The following is a 21,492-nucleotide window of genomic DNA, read 5'->3' on the forward strand; positions in this document are numbered from 1 at the left end:
GAATATCTTATTTAACGCTTGAAAGAAGTTTGTGAGGGAGATTATTTTAAATTCTATTTTACCAGATGAGGAAACTGAAGCACAAGGAGGTTTCATCACTTATCCAGGGGCAGAGAGCCGTATGTGGACAAGCCTGAGAGACTGGCTCCTATCCAAAATCTTCCCACCATGCCGGAAGTTTTTGCCTGGTGCTCTGACTCAGACGACAGAGGAGGAAATGCTCGGTGGAGATCATTAGCAGGCTAAGGTACCCCCAAACTGTCCTTGCTGCAGCCACTCTGAGGTGGGAGGGGGGTAACCCCCAGAGGGCACGTTGAGTTTGTGTCTGGGGTGAGGCTAGCCAACGGTACTTGGGGACCGGTTAATTCAAACCCCCTGCCAAAGGTTACACCATTCAGCATTCTGCCAAAAAATAATGGTTTCTGGAAAGAAGCCTGAGCTCTCTTAGCGTCAGGGGCGCTGAAATGTCCCAGAGCACGACAAGTACTGGATGCCAAGGGCAGCCACCCCTCCTCACATTCTCTTCTCCCTCCACTCCCAGGAGTGGTTTGAGCCTAAACTACAGGGCGCCATCGCTGCACAGCGCTATCTTGAGAGGGAGGCCGAGGGCGGGTGAAAGGCCTCAGTTTGGGCTCTGTGCGCGGACCGAGCGAAGCGGTGAGCTGGAGGTTCCTTCCTTTTCCCCACCTGCTCCCCAGCACCGTGACTGTCGGTGAAAGGGCTTTAACGAGTTCTGTCTCAAGGAAGCCGTGTAGGGGAGACTGAAGCAGCAGTAGAGGCCCCTCTAACTTGTCCCTGAGCCGCAGGAGGGGGACCTTTCCTCGAGAGGGACGGGAGGGGGCGCAAATCCCTGTACTGATGTCCTATGACCCTCCTCCCTCGCGGCTCCCAGCGACTCGGACCGGTCTGGGCAGCCCCTAGGGCCTTCCCCTTGCACTTTTCACACCCGCGCGTCGCCCTCTCGCCTTTGCGTGCCGGGGTCCTTCCCCCAACTTTCTCAGGACTGCAGCCTTGGCCCCAAGGTGTTCTCTGAGGCGACCTAGCACTCCAAACCCAACAGTTGTGACCCTCCCACTTAGCGCAGCCCCCGACTCCTAGCCGGACCCACGGGAACTAGTTGAAAGCGTCGAGGAAACGTGTTTGTGGACCGGGAGCCTGCGCAGGAGGGGCTGGGGTAGGGCGAGGCGTCGCCGGTGCCCTTGGGGCTCCGTGAGCTCAGTGGAGGTGGTAGGAAGGCTCCGACGTTTTTAAGAGGTTCTGTTACACCTGAAATAATTTCTCTAGTGGCAGAACCAAAAAGAACTCCCGCACCCGACGCTAAAACCCGCTGATGATCGAAGTCAGGCCCCGGGAAGAGTCCCTGTGGGCTGTGGCCAGTCTCAGGGCTTGGCCTTTCGCCGAACTCGGATGGGAGCCTTGAAGTCTGAGCATCGGAGGGAGTGCGATCCAGCTAGGAAGACTCCTGAGGGCAACTATGCCCGAGGCTTAAGCCAGCTTCTCCTTTTTTTTCTTTCCCTGTGTTTATTCCCGACAACTATTAAGCTTTTGTCTGGGAAGTCAAAGGTGGTTCGTGAGAGGGCGCGCCACGTCCGAGGAGTGGGAAGGCTACCTTTCCGAGAAGACATTGAGAGCATAGGTTTAATGTTCCCCCTCCTATAATATAAATTGGCTGATGAATGTCAGTGTTACTGGGGTGAAATTGGGGGCGAGGGAGGCTTCCTTCACAATGGCCTCTTCAGTGGGTCCCTCTGTTTTGCTGCCTGGAACAACTAGGCTTCAGAGGTGTTCCTGTAAAACCGCGAGGGAAGGCAGGGAAAAGGACTGGAAGCCTCAGGAGGACCCCAGATCTTTCCCTAGATGATGAAGCAATAATAACAGGACACTCGAATTCAAAAGAGGAAGGGAAACATCACAACATTTATTACCAAAGAAAACTGCAAAATGGAGCTCCATGTACACAACGCTCTTTGGAGGGAAAGAGAATCACAGATTTTAATTCATTTACATATTTACAGCAAGATTAAAGCCACAGCTTTCAACTACGTTTTTCATTGAACAATCACTTTCAATCAAATACAAAACAATTTTTTTCCCTTTCAGGTTAGTTCATAATTTAAGGATGTAAGGGGAGAGCTGATAAATCACAAACAATGTGGGTGGAGATGTACCAAATAGTCTAAGATTTCAGTCAAGCTTTGTGCGTGTGTGTGTGTGTGTGTGTGTGTGAATTTATGATTACAAAACATTTGCCTGTCTGTATAATTCACATTCATTGCAATCATTACATTTTCCCATAAATTAGCGATATAAACAAACATATGGGGACCTCCAGTAAACAAATAAAAATCAATATAAGAGACAACATTTTGCAGCAACTATAATAACAGCATGGGTTACAGCTTGGGGAAACTTCTTTACAAATCATTTATTCGGCACACACAGAGTGGGGAGGCCGGTACATCCTTGTTTATTTAAACCACCTTTAAAACCACATTGGGAGGTTTGGGGAAAGCCGGACAGGGTGAAATTTTCTTTCCAGAACTGCATATGTGGATGGGAGGAGGGTATTTGCATGCACTTTGGGGACACTATCTTGTAAACTGAACTTTCTGAACTCCAATTGCCAAGATTCTGAAGAAAACAGGAAATTATAAAAAACGTCCCTCCCTCAAGCCACTCTACTTTCTATTAATGGCAAAAGGGGCTTTTTGATTGCTTGCTGCTAGTAGGAAGAAACACACAATGGGTCTATTTTTAAGAGGATCATCTTTGAAGGAGCAGGAAATATTAACAATTGCTTGGCTGCAGCCTTAGGTTCCAAGGATAGTTGGCAAGAATATTGGGAGTTTAAGGAGGGTCCCAAGGAGGCTCATCCAAGTACCCCCAATGGGACTGATGAGTGCAGGCCAGTGCAGAGAGAAGCAGACACACAGTGTGTGCTTGGGGTATGTACCCTCTGCCTACACCTTCTCTGCATTCTTTCCCCCCTGTTCCAGAGCCAGTGTAAAGGGCCCCCTCAACATCTGTGCACCTTCACAGACCTTGGACCTGATGTCTCTGTGTTGCTTTTGTTTTTTCTGTAGCAGGACTTAGTCCTAAAGTTATCAGTTGGTGTAGTGTGCATGTATTTTTTTTTTTTAAGAGAAGTTTGATTTTATCTCTTTAGAAACGGTTTGAAACTAACGGGGCAGAGGGAGTTTGACAGAGAGGAGAACAAATCGCTGACAAAGAACCTTTTACGTTTCATCAGCGTTGTTAGGACGACAAGCAGGAATGTCTCAGATAATAACTCCCACTTCAAAGATTTCTCAGCTCAATAGAAAGCGGACCATCCTTTTTATTCAACCACAAGGACTGGCACTAAAGAAGACTCTACTGTTTGATTTTTTTTTTCACCGTGTTTATTTTTCCCCTATTCACTGGGGTACTTGGATAAAATAAACAACAAGACAATTAAGGGAACATGGACTTCTAACTTTCCTGCCATCTTCCCTATCCCCTTGGCCTTGGGCTCTTGAGTTCATGCCCAGGGCCAGAGTAGGCCTGAGGGGTATCCTATACCCCACGCCAGGAGAAACAAGTGTGGGGCTGGGGCTGCAAGAGATTTCTGGGATGGAGGGGCAGAATGGGCTGTTCTGGGGGCCAGAGTGGAAATGTCCCAAAGGCACAGTCTGAACTCCACCACCGACCTCATCATCCAGGGTGCCCCCTCCACAAGTGCCTTTCAAATTCAGGTGCTCAAGTTGCAGGAGAGGCGCTTTGCACAAAATGGAGCTGGGGATGCTCATTTGTTAAGCTTCTGAGATTGCCCTGAAGTTATTTACTCTTGACCCAGGAGCTTCTTTGGGGCGCAGTCAAGATGTACGGAGTCCGGCTCCTCCCTTTCCTGAAGGCGTCCCTGGCACAGAAGCGACCCCTCCCCACAGAAGTGTGGGGTGAACCCCTAAACGCGGGCAAGGCTGGTCCCAAAGAGGAAGTATATACTGGAGAACGCAGTGACAGTATTAAATGGCGTGAAAGCAAAGGTCAGCGCAAATGTATCTTAATAGAGTGTCTGCAGTGAAGTGTGCCGCCTTTGAAGCGGCCGCTCCCCGCGCGCATTTCCATGGCGAGCCTAACGCGGCATACTGATGCACCGTCAAACTCACACTTTCAACCCCAAAACCCGACTCTTTGAACAACCCGAGCTTGATTAGACCTTTCTCCTTTTCTTTCCCCTCTTACAAACCATTTCCTCGCCTTTAGAAACTCGCCATCAAACCCAAATGCGCCCTCTGATCACCGCAGAAAGCAGAAACAAAGAGGACTGAGCGGCGATTCAAGCGGCCCTTTTCTTCCCTCACATTATTATCCATTTTTATTATGATCGGGAACAAGTGCCCATTCGCGTGGGTTTTGTTTACCGGAAATTAAATGAAAATGATTTAGTCCGCGTCAAACAAAAATATATACTTGTATACACAAGAAAAAAGGCCTGTTAGACGTAAATATTATGTCCTTAATGAAAAGCCTGGACGGGCTCCAGGCTCGGCCTTTCAGGATTTCAGTGCAACTTGCCCATTGCCATAGAAATCCTAACTTACCATGAAGATGCACCGTGGCGAAGAAACATTGCTTTGTGCGCGGACCCTTTGATGTCGCAGGCGCTAGATGCGGGCGCTCAGCTGCGTTGGGCGAGATTACCTTGCGAGCAACGCGGTGGACATCTGTAACAAGCAAATGAAAAATTAAAGGCTATTAGTGGCCGACCAAGCATTTTTATTTTATTTTACTATTTTGGATTGGAGTAGAAGGCAAACCGCGGTCTAGAAATAGAAGAGAAAGAAATGAATCCTATTTGGAGAGGGGAGAATTTTTTAACGTCAGAAGAAGCAAGTTCTTCAGATGCCCTCTGCACCTTGGTGGTGGGGCGGTCGTTTCCCGATGGGAACGAGTTGTTTGCCGCAGACCGCCTGCCCTTGGCCAGGCGGCCTCTGGACTCTATTGTATGGGTAAGGGGGGTGGGGGAGGGGATTGCAGTACCACTTCCACAAGAATGGATTCGCTAAGGATATATTTCGAATATTCTGGTTTTTATTAGGGATAATGAAAACAATCCCACCACAGTTAGGACATCATTTATCTCATGAAAATGGGGCTGCAGGGCAGGAGTGAAAATTGTCACATAGTGTCTGAAGAGAAGAGTGTAGAAGAAAACCCAGCAGAGTGGCAGGACCAGGACTTGTTTGTTGGGCAGTCTAGGGGGCTCCCCCTAGGTGGGACTATCACTGCCCTACCTGTGTCTAAATTCTTAAGGGATTGGGATAGGGCTATCAAAGCTTTTTCCACCCTTCTTTTTCTTTCTACCCTCCTCCCTCATGTTAGCAAGGATTTAGGCTAGCCCCATCCTCCCTGCAGAGGGTGGTAGACTGGGAAACAGGCCCTGATTTCTCCCCTGCTGGGCAACAATTGCAAAGACTTTCCTCTCCTCTGCCACCAACATCTGGTTCTTTATCTGGGGACTTGGTACCCAGCGTATAGAATATACATTCAATCTAGATACATTGGGTGTTTACCTTTAAAATATTTATCATTGCAGCGCATCTCTTGTCTACTCCCCACCACATGCACAGCTTTTTAGAAATAAGACCAACAATTGTGAGGTGTGTTTTGTATGGTTTTGGTTTTGTTTTTTTTTTTTTGGTTTTTTTTTTTTTTTTTTTTGGTGTGATTTATCCAGACACTATTGCCTAGGCCAAATCCCTTCACTGTGGAAGCCTTGGCTCAGTGACGTCATTGGCCCACTCTGTACCCCCAGTGCCAAGCACCCACAATATTCCACAGGCAGCACCTCTACAAGGGGGGGTGTGTTGTGGGGAGAGCGTGATTGGTCCCCGGAGTCTTCCGAGTACTGAATCCAAAAGCCCATCTAGCACTCTTTTGTCTGAATTTTCTGTTGTTAGGACTCACACCCTACCCCAGTATAAAATATATACGGGGCAGACGGACAGGCAAACAGATAAATATGTGTGCTTGAGCCAGTCTGTGGGAGAGTGGCACATGATGCCTAGGGTTAGGTGCTTAAACCCCTCTCCCTTTGATCTCCTTTGTATAAATAGTTGGAAAAATTGGGATCTGTGGCTTGTGCATTTTTGTTTCAATAGCTGAAGGAGGGGGGAAATGTAGGGAGGCAAAAGTAGAAGGAAACAGGCAAGATATCAGCTCAGAATTCCCTCTGCCACCCTATGCGATTGCAACTTTGGAGGAGACTCCGAATGGGGGCTGGGAAGAGAGTAGGGGTGGCAATCCCAGCCACCCAGGCCTTGAGCAAAACATTTCTCATTCTGTGAACTAGGAGAGGACTTTGTGATCTTAATTTCACCGCCTGCAGTTGCCAAGTTTGCACATAAATTCTTCTAATGTGTCTTTTCCCCCTTCTCCCTGTATCTTTCTGTACTTGCTCTACACGAACACTGGGGTCACGCCACGCAGTCTCGAGGGTGTCTGTGTGAGTGGGTGGAGGGTGCTGGTGTGACTGTGGAATAAATATGGGAACCATATTTACATATTTATATTTCAAAATAACGGACATTATATCAATACCCTATACGAACTCTAACAACCTTTTATGGTTACCTTCCTTTCTTCCTCCTTCCCGTCCTTTCTTCCTTCCTCACCCTCTCTTTAAGCCTCAATAACCCCGCCGAGACTAGCAGTCCGTGTACCAGAAGCGGCAACCACAGCAGCAGCCCTAATACCGGAGGCAGTGGCGGCGACTGGGCCAGGTGGTGGCTGGGGGCTTGGGGGCGCCCCGGGGACAGCTGCGGCGGGGCCGGCGCCCTGACACACGTACCATTCGCTCAGTTCGGCGCCACGCGCCACCGCCGCCGCCGCCGAGGAGGCCACCGGGGGCTCGCGGCCGAAGTCCGACGCGGGCGACACGAGGGCAGACGGCGTGGCCGAGTCGTAGCCAGAGCTAGGCGGCGGCGGTGAGCGCCCGTGCACCTTCATGTGCTTACGCAGAGAGCTGGGGTGCGTGTAGCACTTGTCGCAGCCGCGCACTTTGCACGTGTATGGCTTGTCGCTCGTGTGCACGTGCGAGTGCTTCTTGCGGTCGCTGCTGTTGGCGAAGCGCCGCTCGCAGCCCTCGAACTCGCACCTGAAGGGCTTCTCCCCTGGTGGAGGCAAGGCAGAGACATTAGCGTGCGTGGGTCGTGGCCCCGGCCCGGCCTCACCGCCCTTCTCAATTTCTCTTTCATTTTTTAGAAAAGACCCACAGAAGATTTTCAGAAACCTCTTTCCTTTTCGCCTCTCAGGACCAGCACCCCCTTCTCCCGCTCATAACGCGCACCGAGCTTCCTCCAGCACGCCGCCACCCCTCCCCCTCTCCCGCCTGGGCCAGGGGGTGGTGGGGGAGGGTACAGAGGAGGAGGAGCGACAAAGACTCCATCTTTGTCGAGTTTCCATCGTGATCCATTCCGGTTGTTTTCCTCCAAATTTCCCCACCCGGAGCCAAGAAGTACCTTTGCCCGAACTAAGTTGACTGAGGAGCTAGCATCGGCTTAATTTAAAGTTGCTGGTTCTAGCCAAACGTCCCCGCCCCCCCCCCCACACACACCATCCAGCGGTTCACCTCGCGCACACCCCACCTTGGCCCAAACTGTTTCCTAAAGTAGGTTTTGTGCAAACGCCAAGGCGATGGAATAATTTAAAGATGCGCAGCCCATGCATACGGCATATGCATAATGTGGATTCGTGCTGCAGGGAAAGGTATTCTGAGCAATGATTCACTTCAGACGCGATTTTTACGGGAAATGGAGCCCCCTCCCCCTTCCCTTCTACCCCCTGAGGGCAAACATTTAGCAGCATTCTTCAAATCTTGCCTAAACCGTCCGGAATCCCTCCAGTTACGCGCGCCGGCAATAATATTTTATTACGCTGCTCTAGCGGCCTCCCGGAGACACTGCCGCGGGCAGCCGGCTCTCCCAGTCCAAAATGACTTAAGAGGTCGAATAGCCTCCCCAGACCACCCACGCCCAGCGGTCGGGCCTCGCAGGTCTAAGCTGAGAGGCGGGCGCTGCAGGGTTTCCCGGGCCAAGCGGGATCCGAGGCCTCTCGCGTAATCGTACTCTTGAGCTCGGCGGTTTCCGGATGAGCGCAGCTGCTGAGATAAGACCAGGCCAGGAAGACAAGCGGGCAGCCAGGGTAGACCCGCCTGGGGCTCGGATCCGCGGTGCGATCTCCTGTAGAGCCGCGGGAAGGCGCGAGCGCGCGTTAGGGTGGAAATATTCGCCGAGGACCGAGCCCCAATCCCGGAGCTCACCGGCGGCTGGATTCGCTGGAATGTAGGGGTGGAAAAGACCCCAAGAACCTGGAAGCCCAGGTTCCTGCTGGAGCTGCAGATGCTGTGGAAAGGTGGGGAGGAAGTATCTAGGCGTCTTAAACAAATGCATGCCACTGGGCGCTCTAGATTGAGAGAAAGGCTACCAAGCGTCTGGCTAAGAAAGAGATGCATGGCTGGAAGACTGTTGCCTTTGTGGTCGCTTCTCCCGCCGCTTCCAGGAAAGACGGGTGCTTTGGGGCAGGTTTGAACAAACAAAGACCTTAGTGCTGAGCCAGGCTGCAGCTCAGGCGGAGTCAAAGGTTTGCGCACAACCCTCGCCTCCGTGCTGCTGCGGATTGTGAGCCCAGGGTTCTGGCACCGACCGGTCGCTGCGTCCTGACCCTGCAGGAGTACTGCTAGTACAGTGGAGCACTGGGCGGTGCTGGCCTCTGCCATTTCTCGGCACGCCGGTACCATTTTATTAAAAACAAAAACAAAACCGAGAAAGATGGAGAATACATCAGTGTCCCTATTTGCCCCTTGTTTTCTCCCCTCTGATCCCTTTTGGCATCTGCAAAACTAAAACTTTTCTTTCTCCCTTCCTTCTTTTCTTTCTAAAATCACTTAAAAGAACCATGCAGTTCAGGGCCTGCAAAAGAAAACAAGATTTGCTGAGAACACAGAGGAGGAATAGAATTTGAGGTTGATTGCCCCCCCAAATATTCCCACACACACTTATCCCATTTGTGGGCATCTCGTTGGACATTCATGTAAAACAGAAACAATGATTTCATCCCAGACGAGGAGCAGAGGGAAAAAACAGGGCACTGAACGTGATCCGAGCAGCTTGGAAGTTCGGAGCCCCCAGGGATGCCAGGTGAGGCCGCGCCCCCTGCCCCGCGCCCTCCCGGCCTCTCCCCAGCTGCAGGAGGCTCCCTGGACTCCTTGCCTAACAACGCGCTCCCACTCACACCCCCAGTGCACTGCATCCCGCCCCCTTCTTTCCCACCAGATCTGGGCGCTGCGCCCTGGATGGGTGGGTGGGTAGATGTGGAGAGGCAGGGTTGGGCAGCGCGTCCCGAGCGGCCTCAACCTTAGCCCGGGGTTAAGTCTTGAAAGGCCCGGAGTCCCCTCCCTGAGGCTCAGCACCCGGGAGAGGCCTCCTCCCCGGCCCTGCGCCAAGCCCGCCTGACAAAGTTCGCAAGCTGCGGCGCAGTTCCGCTAGCGCCATTTTCTCGCACTTGTGGCTGGGCCAGGTTATCGAGCGTCTGTGTCCCGGCGCAGACTCTTTCTACCTTGGATACCCAGCCCTGCCTCTCTCTAGAGACTGCCTAGGAAGGTGGGGCAATCTCCCAGCTGAGGGCCCCCGAAAGGGGGGCAGGCGGCGGGGTCCGGCTGGAGCGCGGCGACTGGCCCGCATCTCCCTCGCGGCGGCACCATTGTTCCGGGATTGCTGTGACCGCCACAAAGTGAAACCTTTCGGCTTGGGCTTGGGGCAGCTGCCTCCGAAGCCAGGCCCGGGATTCAGATCCGGGAGAATCTCAACTCTTGAGAAATCAGCTCCTGTTCGCCGCTTCCGCGACTCGAGGAAATGAAACGCCATTAATATTTGAAAAGGCAATTATTTTCCTGTTGAATCGAGAACTGTCTTCATGAATAATTTGTAGTGAGGTCTATTGCCATTTGAGAAACATTTTGTTTTTTGTTTCTCTTCTCTCTCTCTCTCTTTTCATTACTTAGGAGGGGGGTTTGAAGGAAACGCCGGAGCAAGCGAGGCTCAGTAGATTTTTTTTTTTTTTTAACTCCAGCGATAATGAATCAGGACTGCCAGTGGAAAGGACGCACTTAGAATTCTGTCCTGAATAGACGCAAACCTGAGCCAGCCCAGGCGCACTGAACTTGCTTCTCTGCTGTAGGTCGATTGCACTAAGAATTTAACCATTTTCTGCTTCATGGACTTCAAACAGTAGGCCGGCAAAGAGCAGTAAAAGTTTGTTTGTTTAAAAAAACCCTGTCATTAAAAATGAGTTCCTTCTCTGGCTCAGGACTGGGTGTCTATCTTCGCAGTACGGGCAGTCAGCTCCTGGAGTAGCGAGACTGTGGGAGGTGATGGGGCCTCACTTCTCCCCTCCCCCGGGATAAAACTCGGAGGTTGCGAAGGGGGAACAAATGCTTGCGCGCCTGGGGTGGGGGGAAGGATACTGGGAACAGTTCGGGAAAACTGTACATTTCTAGATATGCTATGTAATTAAAGTAGGAGGCTAAGAGTGAACTTTGGTCTGGATTCCTCCTGTGCCAGTGTCATGGCCAGGGTCCTTCCCTGAGATGCAAGGTTTGGGAGAGAAAGCGGGCTTGGCAAATTTCTTTCCCCAGCTGTGCCAGCCTGGGGAAGTCCTGCAACTAATACTTGACAGTATTTCCACCAAGAATAGAGGTGAGTAAGGTAGAGCTCCAAGAGAGTAAGAGAAGTGGGGCACCAACCTGAAACTTATTTCATCCTCTTCTCTCCCCACTAGTTCCCTTATCCTACCCCCAAAATAGAGGAGGGGAACTGTTGATTTCTTAAACTTCCAGAGAGTTTGGGTGAGGAAAACCCTAGCTAGGGAGAGTACAACGTTGGCTGCTAAACTAATTAATGTAACTTCACAGGCTGTTCTGGGAAGTGTGAAAACTTTCTCCTTGCAATTGCATTAATTAGAGATGCTTCTGGCCAGAGGAGTTCAACTTTGCATGCTCCTGAGCAGGCTCCTTTTCTTAACTAGAACTAACAGATGCGGTTGACACATGTCCCCATTTCACTTAACAGCTCGGTAAATGACATTTAAGGCAGATGAGTCTCCTTGGATCTCTGCTGAAGCAAAAAGGTTTGTCAAATGTCCCAAGTGTCAGGTCACCAAGGCTCCAAAACGGGGGCAAAGTTAGCCCATGAGACCCTAAATCTTAAAGGCACAAACGGCCTCATGACCCCTCAGTTCAGGTGGTGGTCAGCCACCCCATGGAAGAGCACCTTCGACAGGATTCTAAATAGATCAGGAAAATTAAATTGGTTCTATGTCTTTAGGACTTTGAGGAACAGTACCATTTTAAAACCTGAAAAATCAAACTCGATGATAGGGAACACACTTGCACACACAGAGACCCAAGCACGTTCACATTTGCCCCCTCCCCAAGAGCAAAAATCCTGCACTGTCCTCCCCACATACAGCCTCGAGAAACTTCTGTGATTCTAATAGAAGGGCATAATTAATATTTTATGGACTTGGCTCATGGAACACCAAGAAATCCCCCCTCCTCCCAGATGGAACTTGAGGAAATCCAGCCCCGAGGGCCCAGAAGAGGCCGCCTGCTTCCCCAGAGGGTCCGCAAGAGACCGACAGTGCCGAATACTGACCTGTGTGAGTTCTTTTGTGTATTTTGAGATTTTCTGATCTAGCAAAGACCTTCCCACACCCCGGGAAAGGACAGGGGAAGGGTTTCTCGCCCGTGTGCACGCGGATGTGATTTACAAGTTTGTATTTGGCTTTAAAGGGCTTGCCCTGGCGCGGACACTCCTCCCAGAAGCAGATGTGGTTGGCCTGCTCCGGGCCGCCGACGTGTTCCACCGTGACGTGCGTGACCAGCTCGTGCATGGTGCTGAAAGTTTTGGAGCAGAGGCGCGGGGGCGCCGGGCTATCCGCTGCCAGCCACTTGCAGATGAGCTCCTGTTTGATCGGCTGGCGCATGTAGCGGAAGAAGGCGCCGGGACCGTGGGGCGCGGCGAGGTTCACGGTCAGGTTCATGCCCCCGTAGCCGTGCAGGGCCGCGGCAGCTGCCAGTGCGTCGCTGCGGGCCACCGGCCCTGGCGCAAAGGGCTCGGGTCGCGCGTACATGTCTCCAGGGAACCCCAGACGCAGGAGTCCGTTCAAAGTGCCGCTGGGGGAGGCCTGGGGCGGCTGCTCTTGAAGGCCCTGGAACACCGAGGGGCTGGAGGCGGCAGCAAGCTGGGGGCCATGGTGTCCGGAGCTGCTACCTGTTGTCGAGACAAATAGCGCTCGTGAGAACGGGCGGCGTGGGCTGAGCATTCCACCAGGCCCCGGGGGGCAGGCCCAGCCCAGCCACACTACGGCCTCTGCCGTCAGCACTGGGACCGGGAGCCAGACAGAGGCGGCAGCGAACGGAGTGGACAGTGAGAGGCCAAGCGCCTCCGCTGCGAACAGGCTGGGCGGCAGTTCGGTAGAGCCCCCTGCCGTTCCATGAGCGGGAGAAGGATGGAGGCTGCGGGGCAGGTGGAAGGGGCAGTAGGGAGCGCAGCGCTGAGTGTGTGGGTTTCTGGGGGGCCCCGGGCTCTGCTCCAGAGGGGTCCGACCTGAGCCCCAAGCGTGCTTTGGCAGCCAACTCCCTGGGGCGATCGGGGTCTCGGAGCCCTGCGGGGGAATGAACGTGAGGCAAATGGTGATGTTTTAGGTGGTGGTGGCGGAAGCCTCTGGATCATATATACTAATTTCAGTGCCTAGGCGTCTGGGAAAGCGCGGCCTGCTACATCCCGTCCCGGGCTCCCCAGAGCTCCCTTAGGTCAGGCGGTTCACACCAGTCAGCTGACAGCAGGGAGAGGAAAGAACAACCACAAAGAAACTTATGCAAAGTTTTTTTTTTTTTCTCCCCTCAAGTTTCGGGTTGTGTCCCCCACCCACTCCCCGTGGTCTTTAATGTCTACTTGAAATCCAGTACACTACAGAGGTAGCAGCGGGACGCGTGAGGAAGTGAATAGAGATTCCGGGCCACGGCCCGGGCCCGCGGAGAGGAACAATCACCTAGGTCGCCTATTGGCCCGCAGCCCGGCCCGACGTCAGCAATGACAGGTCCCGCCGCACGCGGATACACACACACACACACACACACACACACACACACACACATCACACACACACCACACACACACTTACTTCCCCCCCTTCTCTCTCTCTCTCTCTCTCTTTCTCTCACTCCTGCTCCCGCGCATCTCCACCTCACCCCACACTACCCCCAGCATTTCTTGCTCCTACTGCTCATGCGCTCTGACCCGGGCACGGATTCTTTTCTCTCCTCTTGAGCCCCCTCCCCCTCCTTTCTCGAAAGCTGAGTAGATCTGCTCTGCCTCACTGCTCCTGGAAGTGAGCGGGGCTGGGTTCTGCCTTCTTTCACCACGACTTCAGGGAGGGGGTGTTGCGTTGTACGTAAAGTACTCGGGCTATTAGACGGGCAGATCCAGCCCTACCGGGGCTGAAGGGCAGCTCAAGGCGCGCGAGGATGGAGGCCTGCTTCATCAGTTTGTCCCAGGAGCCCGAGGAAGAGGGGGCCTGTTTCCAGGGACTGCAGACTATGCGACCCGGAGCAGACGAACTCCTAGCCTAGCAGCCTTTGGGTTTTATTTTTTTGCTTTCGCCGAAATTTCTTGTGTCCTTCATTTCTCTCTCTCATTTCCTTGGATTCTTTATTCTTCCTTCCGCTTTCCCTCCTCCCGACTCTATTCTTTCCACTTGGCCTTGCCAGTTCCTTGCAAGTACCAGCCTAAGAATCCCGCCCAGTCTCAAGCCAGAGTGGGCCTGAGGCAGTGATGACCCAGGAGACGAAGACCTCGAACCCACTACCCTCTCAAGACGCTACCCTCTCAAGGGGGGCTAAGAGTCCTCTTCGCCACAAATCCCTTCGTCTCGAGGACCGGGTGGCCAAAGAAACAAAGGCGAGGGGCATGCTTCAAGGAGAAACAGGTCCTCCGTCACCCGGTGGTCTCCCCAGTCAGTTTGCGGTCTTGAGTTCTGTACCCTGCAGCCAATTGGAGCCTTTGGGAAAGGACCTTGGGGATCACTTCCATTTTCAGCTCTCACCACTTGTTGCCTGCGGCCGCAGTCTCTGCCTCTCTCCTCGCTAGCCTTCAGGGCTCTGAGAAGAGTGCACGCCAAGTTTCCCCGCCCAGGCTGTGCAAGGGACTGCGGACCCACGGCCTGTTCTCACACGACGCCCTCCGGGGCTGAGGATCCACCGTTTTGGGGTGGGGATTGGCCGGCGGGGAAAACAAACAAACAAAAAACCAACCAACCAAACAACAACAACAAAAAAACCCTTTCCGTTTCGGCCTAGTGTATCCAAGTGTTCTTTGTTTGCGCCGCGGACTGGCTAGGGCCGGCTGCACAGCTTGGGGATTTAAAGGGCTGCTCGCTCTGTTGCCTGCCTTGCTCTCTGTAGCCAAAAATGCCAACTTAAGTACTTGGGCTTCCTTAGAGGCCATTGAAAGCGACTCCAGAGCAGAGAAAGGCTTGGATTTTTAAGAGAAGTTTTAAGGATTTAAAAGACCCTGTATCCCTAGCAGATGTGAGAAGTTTGGACAAGATTGCAAGGAAGTCTGACTCGGAGTTGATTGAGCTGTCCCACCCATCCCCAGCACCAAGAACTATTCTTACACGTTTCCTAGTTAGTAAAGGGGGTTCCTTTTAAAATTTTAAAAATAATTAACTTAGGGATGCTTGGGAGGCATAGTTCTTAAGAATCTGCCTTTGGCTAGGGTCCTGAACCTGGGGTCCTGGGATGGACCCCCTGGTGGAGCTCCTTGCTTGATGGGAGGCCTGCTTGTCCCTCTCCTAACCCCCCCCTGCACCCCCCCACTTGTGCTCCCTCTCTCACTGTCTCTCTCTGCCAAATAAATATAATCTTTAAAAAAATAATTAACTTATTTATAATGGTTGGCAGATTCTTTGAGACTTTCTTCATTTAATGTTTTGTTCCCTGCTCTGGGTCACATCTTAGGGAGGGATTAACTTTCACATTTTCTCTCAGCTTTGACAAGTCCAGGTCTTTCTGCTCCTCTGGCTGTCCGGAAGAGCTTATGCAGTGCAACCAATAGATGATGCCTTAGCATTAAAACAAAACAAAGCAAAGCACAGAAAGAAAGAAGGGGGAAGGGAAGGGAAGGGAACGTAAGAGAAGAGAAGAGAAGGGAAGAGAGAAGAAAATGTTGAAGGCGTGCTTTTGACAGCCAAATTCCTTCTGCTCTGGAAACCAAGGACTTCTACTTAGTGTTGAGACTAGACTTTGAGGACTTGTCTCCTTCCCGGCTTTTACCTTCTCCCATACTCTCACTTTCTGGAATTTACCCTTCTGCTCACAGAAGCCTCCTCTCTTGTCCCCTGTCTTGTTTTCCCTTCCTCAACATGATGGTCAGGCTGGGTCTCAGAGTGGTTTCAAGGCTCCCCCTAACTCAGATGTCTGTTGAATGTTGCAGCTGTCTAGGCAAGTCTGGGCTGAACTCATGAAGGCCTTCTAAGGACAAATGAACAAGCGAACACACCCCCGCCCCCCCAGAAAAAAACCCAGAAAAACAATCTAAACCCCTCAAACCCAAAAGGAGTGTGCTCTTCCCTGGGATCCCTTCTCCAGCTGTTTCTCCTAACCATCTCTCAACATAGAGCTTAGTCAGCTTCTCCTGTAGCATTCAGGCCTAAGTGCAGAGATACTTCAGCAGTAGTCCAGCAATAAAAATATTTTCCTTTCCACCTGAACTTCCGTGATCTGCAACCTACTGTTTAGGATGTTTATCAAACTCATCATCCACTTTTATTTTCATTAAATATCTGATTTGCACAAAAATGGATCCCTTAATATATATACTGTGACTTCATCGCATCAAAAGCTTTGAATAACAGCGGAAAACAGGGGTATTTAGGTTGTTTTGGTCCATGGACACTTTTGGAAGCCTTGTGATGCCAGTGAACTCTAATAGTCCTGTTTTTGTTAACAACATATGTGTTAGAAAAAAACAAAAACAAAAACTGTAACTATCCATTAGAAGGTGGTGAAAATAAAGATACAATTTTCCCCTTCCAAGTTTGTGGACCCTTGAATTCTAAGCACTGTTTTTGTAGACTCTGGGGATAAGAAGCAGAGGTTTTATACTTGTAGAGTGTTAGTATGCTGCATACTCATACTAACTTTACCCTTGAAAAACTTTGAACATGTGTGTGGCTTTTTGTGCCAACAGTGAAAGGGCAGATAGGTCTGATTCAGCCAAATTCACTGACAGTAACCTGGCCCCATAGAGCTCCTTCCCAGATGCAGCATTCTCTTGTACTAAAAACATATGGACCCATCCAGGGTATATGCTGCTTGAGTAGCCAGAGGTTACTTGACCTGTAGGTCACTAAGGCTGCCTGATCCATACAAATTCCTTGGAGCCACATGGTTCACATGTTGGCTAAATACAGAAATGGGGCCAGGAATTCTCCCAAAGGAACATTTTCCCACGGACAGAGACATGGAGAAAAAACAAACCCATTTTACCTACTAGCATTTATAGATGGGGAACTCAGGGTAATTACATAAGGATCTTCAAGGCATATCTCTGAAAAAAGCTCTAAAGCAGTATCTGGGTAACTGTAGATGACAGGTGGGGAACTGATGGGAGGGAGAGATGTTTTAGTTTTCAGAGCTGTTTCTTTAAGTCTTCCAGTGCCAGCTAAGAAAGAGTCCAGATTTCATTGACTTGATAGGGCAAGCTGAAGAGTGCTGTTCCTCTCTTTCAGAAAGTTATCTCACACCTTGACTCCCAGTACCAAATGCTTGGCTGAGCATTCTATTTCTAACCATGCTGGGGGTTACAGCATTGTTGAGTTCACTTTCCTGCTTGATGTGCAGAAAAAAAGAGACATATTCTGCAGCCCAGAGATCTTCAGCAGAAGGCAAAGAAGCACTGGAGGCTTTTGTAGGGGGCCGTTTGGAACAAGTTCCACCACCAGACTCCAAACATTCATCCAGTGTCCAGAATCCTGCCCTAAGCACCTTTGTTCACCTCAGCCTGGTCAAAGTGATTTTGGGGGCCTGTTGTATAGAAATATGACTTTTGGTGGCCCTACCATCTGCCAGAGCTCCTTCCATTACTGACTTCAATAGGGAATGTCTGACCTCTCTCTTTTGGAAGGAAAGAAATAGGGGAGATTTCAGATCAATAGCTGGGCTACTTTTCTGCTTTGATATTTAAAGAAATGCTAAATGATGATTATCTGTTTCAGGTTATGCTTCGAGCAGGATCCCAGGAGCTGATGGCCACTGCACAGAGCCTGGCCAAGAGCAAGCCTTTTTGTCTGAATGTTCTGCATCTAGATCTGCTGTCACTTGTTCAGTCCTTTTTCCCTGTTTCTAGCCAGGTTATCACCAAAACAAGGGACAAGTCTCTTTATAGGCTATTCACAGACAGACTTTAGATTCCTGCAGTGAGAGGCTGTCTCTAGTCTTATGAAAAATAAATAAATAACTTAAGACCCAGGAGCCCACCGTATGTCCTAGCCCAAATTGTTCAAAGGAGATGAGACCTAAGATTTTGGAGATAAATGAAGCTATTCCTCTTCTCTGCTATGGAAGTTTGGGTTTTAATCATCATTAATGGAACTGAATATGAAAAAATATATATTTGGATAAAATTTAATTTCCAAGCAAAGGTTCTGAAAAATATCTTTGGACAAAAGATTAAGAAACATGGGGGGTGCCTGGGTGGCTCAGTGGGTTAAGCCTCTGCCTTAGGCTCAGGTCATGATCTCAGGGTCCTGGGAAGGAGCCCCCAGTCAGGCTCTCTGCTCAGCAGGGAGCCTGCTTCCCCCTCTCTCTTTGCCTGCCTCTCTGCCTACTTGTGATCTCTCTCTGTTTCTGTCAAATAAATAAATAAAATCTTAAAAAAAAAAGATTAAAAAACATGGTGAAAGGATCTTCCTGAACAGCACTGAGGAATTAAAACAACTGAATTTACATAATAACCACATGTCTCTTGAGAATTCTGCCATCAAATTATCCCAAAATAATAGAAGAAAGCTATTTCCTGAATTGTCCATTTAACTTTTGTTAAGAAGGTTGCTTTTCCTTCTGACAAGGGAATACCTTGGAGGCAACCATCAGCTGGTGGTGTAGTTGAATGAAATGAGGGAAACTAGAAGCGCCTAGAAGGGAAAACACCCAACCCTAAATCATATGCTTATTCTAAATGGAATATTAAATTAAATTCTTCACAATGAAGGTATTCCTGACAGAGCAGCTGTCAGTCACTCCCTGTTCAGACACCACATTGTGGGAACATAGTTGCCGCCACATTGCAGAAGGCTGGTGTCCCTGGTAAAGATGATGCATATCATGTAAACCCCATCACCAAGATCAAAGTCTGCTCCTTTCATGGAAGCCAATACATGTCAAACCTCATTCCAATCAAATCGTCTGGAAATGAATCCAAGATGAATATGTCATAGAATAATGTGACAGTGGAACTACAGAAGGTCAGGGGTTGTTGTTTCAATGAGAGAGTCGTCAAATATTAATTCTAGAATGTCCAGATGAGTAGGCATTGAGGGGGATTAGCTGGCTGCTGGTGGGACGATGTGTAGCTGATTTGTGTGCAAATGCATCAAATACCAAGGTGTTGTTCTCAGTTTCATTAGAACTCAAGAAACACCTCCAAGCTCACAACCCAACATAACCAAAAAGCAAAACAAAACTTCCCACTTAAAAAAATAACTTAAACAAACCAATATTCAAAAAAGGATCTTAACTTACTAGACTCTTTCAGGGAGTTTCGGTAAAGCCGTAATCTTTTCCTCATCACCAAGGAAGTCTTGTATCTCATTTTCTGACTTTGAACCTGTTTGGGAAGAAAAAAGGGACAGTCACTCGTCAAACAATTTTATACATGTTTGCATGGCAAGATTGTGAGGCCAGAATGTATCAGTGTTGGTCTGAAGAGTCTTTCCAGTCTTTCATAGACCATTTTCAAATTTAAAAATGAAAGAAGAGGATTCTGCTGGGAACTACCCATATTTATTGCAAAATGACATAGCCTTTGTGATTAAAAAATATTAAAAATCTTTTCCCTACTAGATATTTCTCTGGTATAACTCATTTGTTGATTTCCCTTGTAGATAGAATTTAAGCACAAGTCAGCATTCAAACACCTCTGACTTCTAGAATTTAAATTTATTCTATAAGAAATTCCCATTATTTTCTTTAAGTGTTCTGAATTTAGTGAAATGTAATGGAGAGGGCTGTGTGTCCTCTGGGACATCAGGTTAAAAACTGAGGTACAAGTGTTGGAATTAAGAAGAGAGAAATTTCCTTGTAAATTTGTACATCTTGCCCATAGTGGTATAGGAACATTTACTGTCATATGACTTCCACCTCCAAACGCATTTGGAAATCATCATTGGTTGATTTTTTGAAGCTAATATAAAATCCACCATAATAGAAAAAAAAAGTGTCATTTCTATCATTTGGTCCTAGTTATCTCCTTTTCTTAGTTAATAATGTCAGAAATACCTCCCAACCCCCTGTTATATTTGCATCCCTTATCAAATTCACTTTGTGGATAATGCTACCAAGGCTTTGGCCATCTTAAAGCCTGAAACCCATCCTGAGGACCTTTGCATCTGTCAGACAACGCTAAAGACAGTGGAACAGCAAAACAGAGTCGATCCACCCAGCCCCAACCCTCGCTTGGCCTAGAAAGACAAACAGTCATTGAAAAGGTCTCAGGCTGGACAAACACAGCACGCCCTCTGTCAATGAGGACGTCTGCCTGTCTTGACACTCCAGCCCACAGAACAAGCGATTGTTTAACTTGTTGAACCACAGGCCAAATCCAAATGGGGCTCTGCTATCTCAAAGCCTTTCCAATTCTCTATGCTCAAAGATCTCTTTCTCTCTCCCTCAACCCCCAGTCTGGGTTTGAACTAGCTTGTGTGTTTTCACCCTTCCATCTCCCTTCTTTTCTAGGTCTAAGCCTGATGGGTGGGGGCGGGGGATAGACTCACCTTTTCCCAGAGGGTTTTATTTATTTTCAATTCTTTCTAACCAAAAGGCTTCTGTCCCCCCAAATAATAAGCTCCTTCCTGCACAAATCAGGAAAGAAAGGAGGCCCAACGTTACATTCCTACAGAAAGGTGGCATGCTGGGCATACCCGCTCTAAAATTTCCTCATGGCAGGATGTCTGGCACAGGAAAAGTCCTGGTTGGTTGGAACTAATAGAATTTACTTTTTTGCCTCAGAGGGAAATGGGTGTGAGTTTCCCTAGAGAGGCCCGTCCACCAACAATGCTGCCCAAGTCCCTCCCCTCCCCCCTTAAGAGGCCTGGGTCACTTCTACCCCCAGATCCTCGAAGTCTTTTGTGCATTACAAACCCACAGGCATGCCAACAGATGCAGAGGCTGGACTTTGGACTGGCAACTGGCACTGTAAGCTTCTCTGTAGTAGCTCCATCACCAGACTGGTATAGGGAATCAGGGTAAAAAATTGTCTCCTTTGGTTAAAACTCTAAGTCCACTGAGCAAGCCGGTTATCTCACTGAAGGTGGGATGAAAGAATATGGGGGCAATCCCTGGGCCCCTGGACCTAAGATCCCCACCAACCCAGAGATATAAAAGCTCTGAAAATGCCTGGTGAGGTTTTCCTCAAATGACTGCTCCTGATTTGTCTCCTCACAGTCCCGGGGCCACTTGTTCAGGATTCAGAGCACAACCTGGAGATTTATTGGAATCTATCTTCCTCCTCACACCTTGAGGAGAGGAAGGAATGGCAGCCAAAAATGGTAATTGATCTTTCTGGGGGAGGCCAAGCAGGTGGGCCCCCGGGTACACGCAAAAGGCACCATTTTTCTTTGGGGGAACACCAAAGCTGTACCTTGTGAGGTCTCCCTAGACAGCGGCAGGCCTGCCCAAGGTCAGAGGTCACCTACAGTCCACTTCCCAAACCAGAGATTTCAGTCCCCGAGCCATCAATGCTGCTCTACACTGATTAACCCCCAGGCGCACAGGCAAAGGCATGCCCGCCTTTTAGCCACAGCTCACCTGGGGTGGGTGCAGAGCAGGAGCCCTTCAGCCAGCCTGGGAGCTCTCAATCAGAAACCCAAAAGACATCAGGCTTCTGCTGGCGGCCTGCTGTTGCCAGCTGCCCCGGCATCTCCCCGACTTCCCTCCATCCGGCTGTCCAGCCCCAGGAAGTCGGGCAGCAAGGCTGGGTTGTGTGCTGGCCTTTTCTCATTCTTCTGTTCCCTAGAGGAATTAGCTTGGGTTTCCCTGCTCTGGACTGAAGGCTGGGTGACCTCCGTGTACCCAGAGTAGAGTCTATGTTGTGAGTCGCCTGAAGGATCAGCCGAGACATTTAATCTTCCCTTTGAACACGCCCGCACCCCCCACCCGTCCACAGCTAGATA

The 21,492-nt window shown here is 49.8% G+C and overlaps 1 protein-coding gene across 1 annotated transcript; it reads right to left on the reverse strand.

Annotated features, from left to right (window-relative positions):
* Positions 1 to 3,741: 3,741 nt before the first annotated feature.
* Positions 3,742 to 20,251, reverse strand: ZIC4 (Zic family member 4). The gene is given in 6 exon segments (XM_032852432.1): positions 3,742 to 4,706; positions 6,833 to 7,154; positions 11,694 to 12,311; positions 18,845 to 18,929; positions 20,095 to 20,115; positions 20,117 to 20,251. Coding segments are annotated over 6 exon segments (1,170 nt in total). The 5' UTR covers positions 20,240 to 20,251; the 3' UTR covers positions 3,742 to 4,705.
* Between the last annotated feature and the right edge of the window lie 1,241 nt (positions 20,252 to 21,492).

This window comes from Lontra canadensis, unplaced genomic scaffold (assembly GCF_010015895.1).
Source record: "Lontra canadensis isolate GAN:19392208 unplaced genomic scaffold, GSC_riverotter_1.0 scaffold6, whole genome shotgun sequence".
Lineage (NCBI taxonomy): Eukaryota > Metazoa > Chordata > Mammalia > Carnivora > Mustelidae > Lontra > Lontra canadensis.